Genomic DNA, 13,008 nt, shown 5'->3' with positions numbered 1-13,008 from the left:
CACATGAATCAGAGGTGGAGGACTAATGATTTCAGACACAATGTCGTTTATCAAATAGTCACGGAGAACATGCGCCCCGCCCGAGGATTGAACTCGCGACCCCGCGATCCGTAGACCGACGCTCTTACCTACTGAGCTAAGCGGGCGGGTCCCATCTTGTAAGACTTTAAGTGTAAAGATTTTGTGTAAAACAGTTCTTTTTTAGATACTAATGCTTGAAATTCACGAGTGTTTCAACTTTACATGTCTTTCTGTTGCGAATATAATCGACAATAGAACTACTGCAATAATTACATTATTTACAGTGATTAACAAATCATGAATATGGCTCAACTTTTGTCTCATCATGGTATGAAAGGAGATCATGATATACACTTACAGCATTTGAATGTGTTCTGTTTTGGTGCTTGGCTCTATCACTGGCATTACTAAAGGCCTTCGTACAACCAGGAAACTCGCACATGTAGGGTTTCTCGCCTGTGTGAGATCTTAGATGAGTTTTGAGATTCTCCAATCTTGAGTATGCTTTCATACATCCCTCAAACTGAAAAGTATAGAGGATATTTGTTTGTTTTCAGTTAGATATTGAAATATATCATCATCGATAAGGGAAACAATTAAATATTTTCACGAAGGCGAAAGTAAGATCTTTTCCCTATTATTATTATTTTTGTTTTGTTTGGGTTTAACGTCGCACCAACACAATTAAAGGTCATATGGTGACTTTCCAGCTTTGATGGGAGGAAGACCCCAGGTGCCCCTCCGTGCATTATTTCATCACGAGTGGGCACCTCGGTAGAACCACCGACCTTCCATAAGCCAGCTGGATGGCTTCCTCACATGAAGAATTCAACGCCCCGAGTGAGGCTCGAACCCACAGCGGTGAGGGGCAAGTGATTTTGAAGTCTGCGACCTTAACCACTTGGCCACGGAAGCCCCTCCTTATCAAATTATGGTTTGGCTACATATTATTTCTTAATTAAGAGCCTTCAATGTAATAAAACATGTTACTTACAGTACATCTGTGAGGTTTCTCCCCTGTATGGCGTCGCATGTGTACAACCAACATGTACTGGGCTTTGAACGGTTTCTCCTCCCGACTACATTCTGACCAACGACACACAAATGCCTTCTTGTTTGCCTGAATGTGGTCCTGATTTATATGCTGAAAGATTAAGGGTATTTTTTTCAACAATCACCAAGTAATAATGTTTTATTCTACATGAAGTTTTTCAGTTAATGTACAACTGAAATTTGAGTTTAGCTGCTTGCTCTTCATTACTGAACTGCTGTTTAAACCACTGACCTTTGTAGTCCCATAACATTTATTAAAGTATGTGTAGACAATACTTATATTTCATTAGCCTACAGAGCTGAAATCTTATCTTTACATTTGTATGTTTTGAAGTTTGAACCCCAGTTTTCAAAACCATATTTTTATATAACCAAGGTTCAGACCCTTTCACCGGAGTTTTAAAAATGGCTTTATTACAGACTAACCTTAACAAGTTCCTCTTGTGTATCAAACTCCTTTGAACAATCTTCCCAATGACAGTTGGTTTCCATAAAGTCTGGTTCCCCTTCCTGTGGTACGTGGCCGGGAGCCAGGTGAGTGTCTCCACTGAGAGGTTTCTCATCTCCTTCGTCCCCTTCCTCACCTTCATACAAACCTGAAACATTCAAAATGATTTTACTTTTATTATCTTCTTCATATTAGGTACACGGAAAGGAAGGAACAGTTATCAAATTAGTTAGAATAGTCATTAAGTTAGCTAGATCAGCCTCAGTGTTAGCAAGCCCTATTACCCAGTTAGTCCGAGCAACAATCCAGTTAACTAGGGAAGTCACTCAGTTAGCTAGATCAGTCGACCACAGCAGCCACCCATTTATCCAAATAATCACCTAGTTAGCTAGAGCAAAACATCCAGTTAACTTGAGAAGTCACCCAGTTACGAAGTGAGTATCTCAGCAAGCCGAAAAGCAAGGCAAAATGTTCTCTGTTTTGAAACTGTGTATAACTATTCACCCTCTAACTTTGATTCATGCAGTTAAATAACATTCAAATATCTAGGAAGGGAGAGAACTGCTGCAATATGAATTACAAAATATATTTCATTATCTCTCTTTGATATATTAGATGATATGAGAAAAAATAATGCTTTTTCATGGTTCAATAATTTAAGCTTGTGGACCTATATCAAGACTTTCGTGTGCATTTTAATGAAAAACAAACTTTGCATAAATCGCAAGATCGGCTGCTGTGTTGTACATTAATCTTCTTCCGAAGATCTGATTAAATCTGACACAAATGACGTTTTGGCCTACTCAAGTTTTACGCATAGCTGAATATCTGTTCAGTAACAAAATGTAAATCAAGGTCGTCTTTGTGTACGGTGATATATACAGTCTCTAATTAAGGTATTCGCAAATATACATTTTCTTTCTACCTAGTTACAAATACACAATACCAACTATTTTACTGGACTGCTTTTTTTTTCAATAGAGGATGGGACAGCACATTTACTTTACAATCTACTCCAAAAGTGCTTTATTAGTTTAAATTGATATTTTGTAAAAAGATATACCTGTTAATATAACATTTCTGTTGAAAAAAATGTTACTTTTCCTGCTGTCAAATATTTTCACAACCCGTTTTAATACTTGCCAGAATTCTTGTTGGACCTACCCTACTGACCATTGTTAAATAACCTATATCTGATTTACTCTCTGACTATATAAATTATACATTTATAAAAGTTGCCTTTTATATGCAGAACATTGCCAGAAATCAGGCACTGCCAAGAAAAAACTCCAAAAACCAACACATTTTGTGACCAGCAGGCAAAGAAATTGAAACTTGTTCAAGTATTTTAACTAAGTCATTCACTTTTGAAAGATCTTGTGTAAACTATTTAGATGGAAATTCTGAGCTTCTCACAGGGCTTTCAATATGACATATTCCCATTTAGCAATATAAACCTGAATTTTTAGAGATTTTTTTTACGTCAGTCATGTCATGATCTCTATAATAACTGTCAATCACTTTTTGACTCGTAAAAAAAAAGTATTCGGATAAGTAACCATGCGACATCAAACAGCAACCAAGGACCGCTAAATGACCCAAAAAACTTGGTAAAAAAGCCGATCCTAAATGTCAAAAACTCACTACAGTGTAACAGTCCAAGTCCCCCCATAAACACCACCATCTGACAGGTGATATCAATTTTATGTAGATTTTCATACCTCTTTATCATAAAGCATGACTATCAACTTGCATCTTAAAACCTCCACCATTTACAGTTTACTGTACTCCTCATACAACCTTTAGCATACATTTTATAACAGTTTCATATTAAAAAAAAAATCAATCTGATTAAATAATGAAATGAAACCTGTTGCGTCAATATACATGTACATTCTGTTAAATAACATTGCCCTACTTGTTAAACAGAAAAGAGAAGTTTATCAAGTTGTCTAAAAAAGCATCCTCCATTTTTTTTCTCGCATAACTTTGTCCCAGGCTACAAAAGAACCATCAAGAAAATGAATGAAAAGCAAGTTTTTGTACACAAAAAAGGACAGGACACTATATTTCATGTATTTTTTGCCTAGATCAAACAAAGGAATGTACACAGACACTTGTATCATTCTTTCATAATTAAAATCAAAAGTCACAATGGTAGTTTTCATACTGAAGTGGTATTGCAAAAGTATGTAATTCATGTAACAGTGGTCAGTTGACCCAATTAGAGTTCTTAGATTCTGTCCCCCCCACCCCACCCCACCCCCACTTGATTAAGTAAGCAAGACTAATGACTCTCTCATTGAAGAATATTTTGCCTTTGCCCTCTGAGGACTCTGTACTCTACCACTGAGCTAACAAGCTTGGCATAGCAAAATAGCTGTTATGTAGACAAGTTCTTTAGAGAAAGGGGTATAAGTACTTTCCAATTCTATTTACAATGCACAAATTTGTTCCATTAAGACATTGAACTCTGCAGTAGTAACCCAAAGCTATGCAGTGATAACACACTATTCGGTGACTCGAACGAGGGCTTGGCCACTCTACGAAACGTTAGCATATCATAAGGTCTATAGCTCAAACTTTGGACTTTGAGATTGGTGCAGAGCCTGGAGATCAAATTCTTGATGTCGAGATTAATAGTTTTATACTATCTTTATTTTGAAGAAGGGTTGGGTATCCCTACTTTTATTTGCAACCATATTTTGGCATGTACTACAGTATTTTACCACTCTTAGGCAACAGACCTTGACTTGAAAAGGTAACACAGTCTTCATTTGTAAGTTTTGCCAGCTCAATTTTAGCAGCAATGTTTCAACAAAAAACATAAATTCAGTGTATTATCATTTTCCAACAAAACTCGAAAAGCTATTTTACATGTTTATTCAACTGTTTTCTTGAAACACAATTACATTATTTCCTTACATCATCTGAAAGTATACTGACGCACATGCTTCACACAAATGATACAAACTGCTATGAGCAAAACTGATAGAACCTTTATAATATGAACGATATTAATGGTGAGAATTGCACATCCCTATTCCTGAACATGTGGGGGGAAAAAAAGGCATTTAATCAATTAAGCGGACTACTTTTGCCCAGGGCTCATTATTTCATCACCAAGTACAAAATATTCTGATGCTGCATATTGCTTTTGATGTGAGCTACAGGCCTTTGAAAACAAAAAGTATGGTACATGCTTTTTGGATTTTTTGTTGACTTTCTGAATCATCAATCATCCGAAATCACCGAAACTGTCAAGATCGTCCTTACAGATATACTAAAATAAAAGCACTGACCCTGGCTCAAATCGACACTGTTTCTTTCCAAACTGTTACAATGTATTTTTTTTTGGCACAGATGTTGGGTCTTTCAGGAGGTAGAGGAGATTTTTTGTGTAGATAATTTGTGTAGGTTAATTAGGTGCATTAAAAACCCATCTCGCTCCCATTATGTATGTAAGTCGTGTGGTTTTTACTAGTCCTACACTGCTGTTAACATCATTTGTTCTAATGTATTATAGATAGTTGATCCCCGGGAGACAATGTTCCACACATGTAGCACATCTTTTTAAACTTGTAGATCTAAATATCTCTTAAAAGAATGTTTAGTATTCATTTTGTTTGCCTGATATGGCTTTCAAGCCAGTTTCAAGAAGTAATTTTTTCAGATTAGAAAAAAACAGTCCAGTCCCTGGGTTGCTAGACGTTTTTCAGGACTTGTCTACAATCTCAGCTTGGGATGCAAATGTAATTGAAATTAAACTGTCATCAATCAACTCTGATCGTCCCGGATTTAAAACAATTAAAATCTTTTAAAAGCATTCTACGGTTACGTAATCGATTAACTGTGACAAATGAGAGCTGTTACCAACTCTTTGTTTATATCTGAAGTTGACCATCAGCACAACGTGAACCAGCTTGTCAGATAGAGATTCAAAATTTCATTTATTTTTTATCTCATTTGGATTTGATGCTGCATCAACTCAGAATAGCATCAAAATAAAAATATGAGGTATGGAATCAGCTTGAACCACAGAGATACAGCAAACTGAGAATTCTTTCTTTCTAAAATGCTCTTTCATCAGTTGCCTGTTACGATCATGTTTGGGTAAGACATTGGTTCAAATTCTTTTCATACGCAAGTTGTCGTCCAATTCTTTTTATACGTAAGTGTCGTCCTTCACTATTTTGAAAATTATTTTGTCAATTTACACATGTAAATAATATATCTGCTATGCAGTAATTTACAAACGTATGGAACCCTCCAGTAACATTTGCTATGGAATGATTTAAAACTGTGTAATGTCTCATTTGCTATGAAACTGAATTATTTAAGGTGTAATGTCATTTACTATAGATGTAGATGTTTTACATAATTTATTATGTGTAATACTGTCATCAGCTATGAAGATAATTTACAAAATGTGTAATATCTTTTACCATGTAGTCATTTTTTACATATTTTTTACATATGAACCGTGCCATGAGAAAACCAACATAGTGGGTTTGCGACCAGCATGGATCCAGACCAGCCTGCGGATCCGCGCAGTCTGGTCAGGATCCATGTTGTTCGCTGTCAAAGCCTGTTGGAATTAGAGAAACTGTTAGCGAACAGCATGGATCCTGACCAGACTGCGCGGTTGTGCAGGCTGGTCTGGATCCATGCTGGTCGCAAACCTACTATGTTGGTTTTCTCATGGCACGGCTCATATGTGTATTGTCATTGGCTATGAAGATAATTTACAATATATGTAATGTCATTTACTATGTATTTTTATTGAATTACAAATGTGCATTTACAAAATTAATGTGTAAATATCGTTTGCTATGTAAATCATTTACAAAATGTTTGACACCTTGCATTTCATATTTTGTTCATTTACAATTTTAAGAAATGTTGTTTATATTTATTACCGGTATGCAGTGGGTTTACAAAATGTGAAATGCTATTTGCTATCTGTAAACCATTTACAAATACTATCAGGTAATATATCATTTGGTATTTCTATGCAGTATAATACCATTTGCAAGGTAATTCATTTGAAAATTGTTTCGCTATTTATTTTGTACCTAACAGGCAGAGATCTATTTAACCCTTACCCTGTTGAATTTCTATAATGAACTTGTCCATCTTTCAACTTGGACAGTATCATTAACTGTTAAAAGGGGTGCTTACCTAAAATATACTGACTGAATAGTGAACAGTAACCATGATCAGACTGCACGGATGGGCAGGCTGATCTTGGTCTGCACTGGTCGCAAAGGCAGAATCACTTGCCGCCAGCAGGCTAAGGGTTAATGTGACTATAATAAGAAATCTGGATCTTATTCCAACTGGGACAAAAAACAAAAGCTAATGAATATATAACAAGAAATCATGTGGCCTTAATTACAATTTTTGTTTTGTTTTATAGAAAATACAGTCTGAACATTTAGTTCTTTTACACCTTCTATGACACTTGCTAATTAGTCTCTTTACACCTATAATGCTAAATGTTTAAAGAGGTTACAAGAAGATCTGGAAAAAGCAGGGCATGAATTTTGCATGACTCACATAAACACTGCAATAAATACTCGAGTACCACAACCCCACCCCTCATGATTTTGTTCCAGCATAATGCTAAGAAAGCAACTAAATCATTCATGTATATATTCTAGGTTAAATTTCCACAAGTGTTCTGTTATTTACAGCTAGCAGATGTAAAAGACATTCATATTCTTGAGTGTGTATGCCTGTTTAAAACATAAAGTATCTCGGTATAAGCTCTCTTTATAGCTTTTCGCTTCTAAAAACTCACATAACACTTACTCTAAATTAAACTTCCTCTGTTGAGGATCCAGGAGAGTGTGTGTTTTGAAAGATGCTCTTTTAAGTGTCAGGATTTTTCAAATTAGTAAAACAGTTGATACATTCTCCAAAATTCAAAATATTTTCGAATTTCAAGACCCCGTTCAAGTGAGGACAATCTAGCTAGACAAACTGTTTTTAAGACTGTATCCTACTTTTTCACATAGGTAGAAATACATGCACTGACACAAGGGGGAGTTGCACCATTGACCAACCATCACTTTTTGTCTGGGCATAACTTAATGGCATTGTTCCTCGTCATTTATATCCCTGTCCAGAGTGTTCAAAACAAATGAATGGAACACACTCGCCATATTCATTTTCAGATCAATTATATGTAAAAAAAAAAATAGACTGGTTTTAGCTCTTTTTCCTTGTTTACACATGAATTTATTCCAACTTATAACACATCACAGCTGTTTATAGGAATTTTCTAAAAGACAACACATCTGAACAGGGTCTTAAACTTCATTTTCAAAAAAACCTAACAGTTGAAAGATGTTCAAGAGTCTGAATTGCATGAAAACTTGGCTAGAATTCCAGGCTGATTGCCTTGTTTCTTCACAGTTTTTTTTTCTCCAGGGTCACAAAATCTTAGACTAGGTCTAAAACAAAGGAAAGATCTATGTTTGATACATTTGCTGTATGTTCAAGAAAATTTTAACAGGAAGAAATCTTGGCTTGTATTCATTGCTGATAATTTTGTTTTGATTTCTAAGTCCTAAATGGATTGGATCCATATTTATCAGAGTCATGTAAAGAAATTTACGTTTCTTTTAATAAAAAATTTCTTTTGAAATTTTGCCGAAGTAACCACATTCATAGGACAGGAACCTAAGCGAAGCAGTAGATCCATTTCTTCAATTTCTGGAATACCATGGCTGCTTCATGTTTTTTATCATCATGATCTATATAACACCATCACTTTCTTTGAGCAGAAAATAAATTATTCAGAACACTTTCTATGGCAAAAGGGTCTTAATGCTAAATATAATGATAATGGCAACAGTTACTGTATTTTCTATGATTTAAATGGTAAAAATGATGATATCTTATTATTAAAAGTTGTAATTTAATTGCTATTACTTGGGTGATGATGATAAATTTGAAGAAGATGATGATGATGAATGGTCATGATTCAAATAGTAGTTAAAATGAAGTCGCTTTACAATTTACTTCTTATGGCCAGCGTGTTGATGGGCGATGATGATGATGATGCTGATAACACTGATGAATAATTCAAGTTGTATTTATAATCAATTTACTGACTTTGATATCATGATGTTGATGCTGATGATGACACTGATGAAGAATGATCAATTTACTTACTATGACTTGGATGGTATCACAAAAGTTATGCTGATGATGATAATGAATTATTAAAACAGTTTCTACATTCAATTTACTTACTATGACTTGGGTGATGATGGTGATGATGATGATGATGATAAGGATCTTTCTCAGCTTTGATCTTTGTTCTTTTCATATCCTGGTACCCGGCCTCTACAGTGCTGCTGACCACGCTACTGCCTGCTTCCTTCGTTGTCGTGCTGATCTGGGACTGAAAACAAATGTATGAAAACTGAAGTTATTTCTACCGTATGCACTGACACAAGTGTAAGTCTTGTGTGGTGACTGTAAAAAAATCTCTCCACTCTAAAAATTTTATATATCTGTTTACGTTTCTTGCATGCATATGTTTGTAGGAGAGAACTCCTGAAACTATTCAAAGCTTACGCAAGTATGTCCCTTTTTAGTCCCAAAATATCATATTTGACAAAATCATAAAATGAATTTGGGTATCAAAGAAGAATTTAAGATACCTCAAAATTGCGAAAAGTTAGAGCTATCACAAAAGGCGATTAATACCCCAGACACCCATTTGGTACAGGGAAATTAGAATGTTGCAATCATGACCTTTGAACTTCAAGTGTGACCTTGTCCTTGGACCTTGGTTGCATGCTGTGCATGCTGTCTTGATGAGCTTAACAACTGACGCTAGTTTTCTGAAAACCCTTCTTGCGGTTAAGAAGATACGAAGTAGACATGACACTGGGACATGCATGACTCTATTATTACCCCCAGGCATTTTGAATCTGGTGGTGTAACAATAAAACACCCTGTCAGAAAAGGATCTTGAAAAGTATTTATCCAAAATAAATCAGAATCGCCAAGAGATGCTGACCATCTGTTAATACCTAAACATTGATCTCACAATGTGGCACATTTCTAACTTGTCTGCAGCAAAAGTTTACCAGACTGGATAATCATAGCTAGGTTGGAATATGCAGAGACAGTAAGAGAGTAAAAGTGAAAAAATACAAAAATGAATAAAAAATTTCAAGTCCTGGCTCCATTATACAACTCCATACTCTGTGTGAGTGCATGTGTGTGTGTCGTTGAGCATGTGCACACACATGCATGAGTGTGTGTGTATTTAGTACTTTGAGTATTTTTGTTAACATTTATGCCTGAATAAAACCTCTAAGACAATACTTAAAAAATAACCTCTTGACCAAAATATCTTGAAATTGACAAAGAAATATAGGTACTCCTGATTTATGGAGAGTTTTTGAAACCATTATGTTACATGACTTTGTGTCTTAAACTGAATTTTCTTGAAAAAATTTATAATCATTATGTTAGGTGGACTTATCTCAGACATTCTTCATAAATGTTTGCAATCATTATGTAACATGAACTTTACTTTGACATTCCTTTAACAACTTTTTTGTTATCATTATGAATGTCTCCATGATATTCCATAAAAAAGTTTTATGTCATTATGTTACATGTATTTTTCAGTCAGTCTGCAAAAAGGAGGTTTTAATAAAAGCTTGAAGCTTATTCCTAAATTCTGAGCCATTCCTCGCATGTTAGCATAATGTAAATAAACATTTTGAAAATAAATGTTGTTTTAACCAATTCCCTCGGATTAAGTTATGAGGACTTATCCTTCACGTTCTTTGAAAAGTGCAGGATGTTGTTTTCGCTTTATCACCTGCCTTGTAACCAAATGAGCCATGCCATGAGAAAACCAACATAGTGGGTTTGCGACCAGCATGGATCCAGACCAGCCTGCGCATCCGTGCAGTCTGGTCAGGCTCCATGCTGTTCGCTTTTAAAGCCTATTGGAATTGGAGAAACTGTTAGCGAACAGCATGGATCCTGACCAGACTGCGCGGATGCGCAGGCTGGTCTGGATCCATGCTGGTCGCACACCCACTATGTTGGTTTTCTCATGGCACGGCTCAAATGTTTAGTGAAAAAATGTTGTATATAGCATAAGAGAAGATATTTAACACCAAAACTGTAACAGTTTTGTATTTAAAATGTTATCATTATCATCTTTTCATTCACTGTAACAAACAACATGCTATCGTCAATAAACAATTATATGTAATATCGTAAAAGCCTTAAATTTAAGTACGTGTTTTATTAGAAAATACATTAAAATAATTATACTGAGCGATTTTATTGGCGAAATAATGATAACAGGGCCACAACCCTTTTGGGCCATAAGCAGCTGATATGCATATATAATGATGTTGGGTTGTTATCCACGAACCATCTATCTTGTTGTGACCAACACGGCACCTTTTCTCGCCACCCTAGTGTGAGTTATCTTGATACAGCTGCTTCATGAAGCAGTTTAGCGAACATCAATGAAGCCAGAAAAAAGAATATAATAAAGCACAGTTTATGATTGTTTCGATTAAATCGAAAAAAATGCTGGCGAGAAATCCAGGTTTGCGGTGAAAATATAGATTTCATTGCTGTAACAGCCCGATTAGAAAAAAATAACGTCTGAATTAAATGTAGTTATAATAACTGTAGATATTAAAATGATGATGACTGATGACATGTCAAATTCAATATTCTCACGCATGAGTAAGCATAAGAAAATGAAGATCTCAAATGAAGTGTTTTACAAGATTTTATCAGTAATGGTCTCAAAATTTCTGCCTCTGGCATGCAAACAGCAATAGGTGTTATGGTAAGAGAGATTTTGTACTGGATGTAGCACTTCTGTTAGATGAGCTTATCCCTTGATATTCATGCCATGTTGGGAATCGTCCCTTAATATTGATGCCAATGAATTCATCTAAGATAGAGAATCAGTATGTTCTGTTACATTGCTTCAAGAAATTGAGAATCATTGTAACATGTCCACGAGTTTCCATGAAAAATTTGTGTATCATTTTGTCACACAATCATATCCCCAATCAATAAAGTTACACAAAGTTATTCCTGAGATTTCTTGGAGCCTTAGTAATCTTTGTGTACATGAACTTATCCCTGTCTTAGTGACATTCCTTGCAATGTCCACCACTATGTTACATAAACTTAATTAAATCCCTTACTCTGACTGCAAAGTTGAAATTCAGATATACATAAGATGAACTAACTTTCAGCATTTCATGAGATATAAAATAGTCTGGAATGGAATAGGTATAGGTGGTTTTGAATTTCTTGTTTTTTGTTTTGTTGGGATTAACGTTGCACCAACACAATTATAGGTCATACGTCAACTTTCCAGCTTTAATGGTGGAGGAAGACCCCAGGTGCCACTCCGTGCATTATTTCATCATGAGCAGGCACCTGGGTAGAACCATTGACATCCCTTAAGCAAGCTGGATGGCTTCCTCACATGAAGAATTCAACGCCTCAAGTGAGGCTCAAACCCACATCAATGACAGGCAAGTGATTTGAAGTCAGCAACCTTAATCACTCGACACTGGAATCCCTTGAATTTCTCGTTAATAACAAGACTAACAACTGATTTTATAACTTACCTGTGTTTCTGGTTTCTGTGTCTGGGGTTGAGGCTGTAGAACAGTGTGGGGTTGTGAGGTAGATGGCATCATAAGTGGAGCACCAGGGGGCAGGCGTCCCATCATCTGGGGCATACCTGGGTGAAAGAAGGGTGGTGCTGGAAAATTAGCCCCTGGACGGAGGTAGGGGTTGGAAGGCATCTGAGGGTGATTTGCTGGACTCAGGGCCCCAAGTGACGCTGAAAAATATATTGAATATACTAAATGAATAATGCATTCAGTTAATCTTTACGTAAGATGGAATCTTTGTTTTGAATAAAAATAGAATGATTATTTAACTGTCTAAAGAAAACAGTCGTTTATTCTACCCCTCCACACCCCCCACCAAAAAAAGCTTTAAAAAAAGATCTTGTTTTTCTTACATTATCGCATAGTGCGGCAATTTTCCTTTGATCTTTGCAGCATGTTATACATAGTAACACACATTATTACTACAAAACTGTGCTGTTTTCTTACAAAACTGTTGCGATATATATCAACACGGAAATCTCTATGGAGTTTCATAAGAAAAAAAGTGTTCCGATATATATCAGCACAGTAAAACTGTTCCGATATATATCGGAACACTTTTTCTCTATTGAGGCCCTATCAAGGGAGTATAATTTTTTCCTTTCAAAGAAAAGATGATTTTAGCTCCAATTTACAGTTCACAGAGAAAGAATTGTCACAAACACCTACATTTATAAAGTAAAAGAATAAATAAACTAGAATATTTCAAAAACTTGATAGTTATTGCCAAATTCAGAAATACATGAAATATATGAAATTCTGAGATTTCTCAAATGTTTCTTTTTCTTT

General features: G+C 35.5%; 1 protein-coding gene across 5 annotated transcripts in view; it reads right to left on the bottom strand.

Moving 5' to 3' along the window:
• The window catches only part of LOC123559693 (zinc finger protein GLI3-like), a 127,250-nt gene that overhangs the window by 13,161 nt on the left and 101,081 nt on the right, over positions 1–13,008 (bottom strand). For all 5 annotated transcript variants that reach the window (XM_045351713.2, XM_045351711.2, XM_045351715.2 and 2 more), the window contains 5 exons: positions 12,172–12,389; positions 8,786–8,936; positions 1,501–1,670; positions 1,016–1,165; positions 380–544 (listed from right to left, as the gene is read on the bottom strand). In XM_045351713.2, the coding sequence (XP_045207648.2) occupies positions 380–544; positions 1,016–1,165; positions 1,501–1,670; positions 8,786–8,936; positions 12,172–12,389 (854 nt within the window). The remainder of the gene's footprint in view (positions 1–379; positions 545–1,015; positions 1,166–1,500; positions 1,671–8,785; positions 8,937–12,171; positions 12,390–13,008) is intronic.

Source organism: Mercenaria mercenaria, chromosome 10 (assembly GCF_021730395.1).
Source record: "Mercenaria mercenaria strain notata chromosome 10, MADL_Memer_1, whole genome shotgun sequence".
Taxonomy (NCBI): domain Eukaryota; kingdom Metazoa; phylum Mollusca; class Bivalvia; order Venerida; family Veneridae; genus Mercenaria; species Mercenaria mercenaria.
This window is presented reverse-complemented; position numbering and strand designations above follow the sequence as displayed.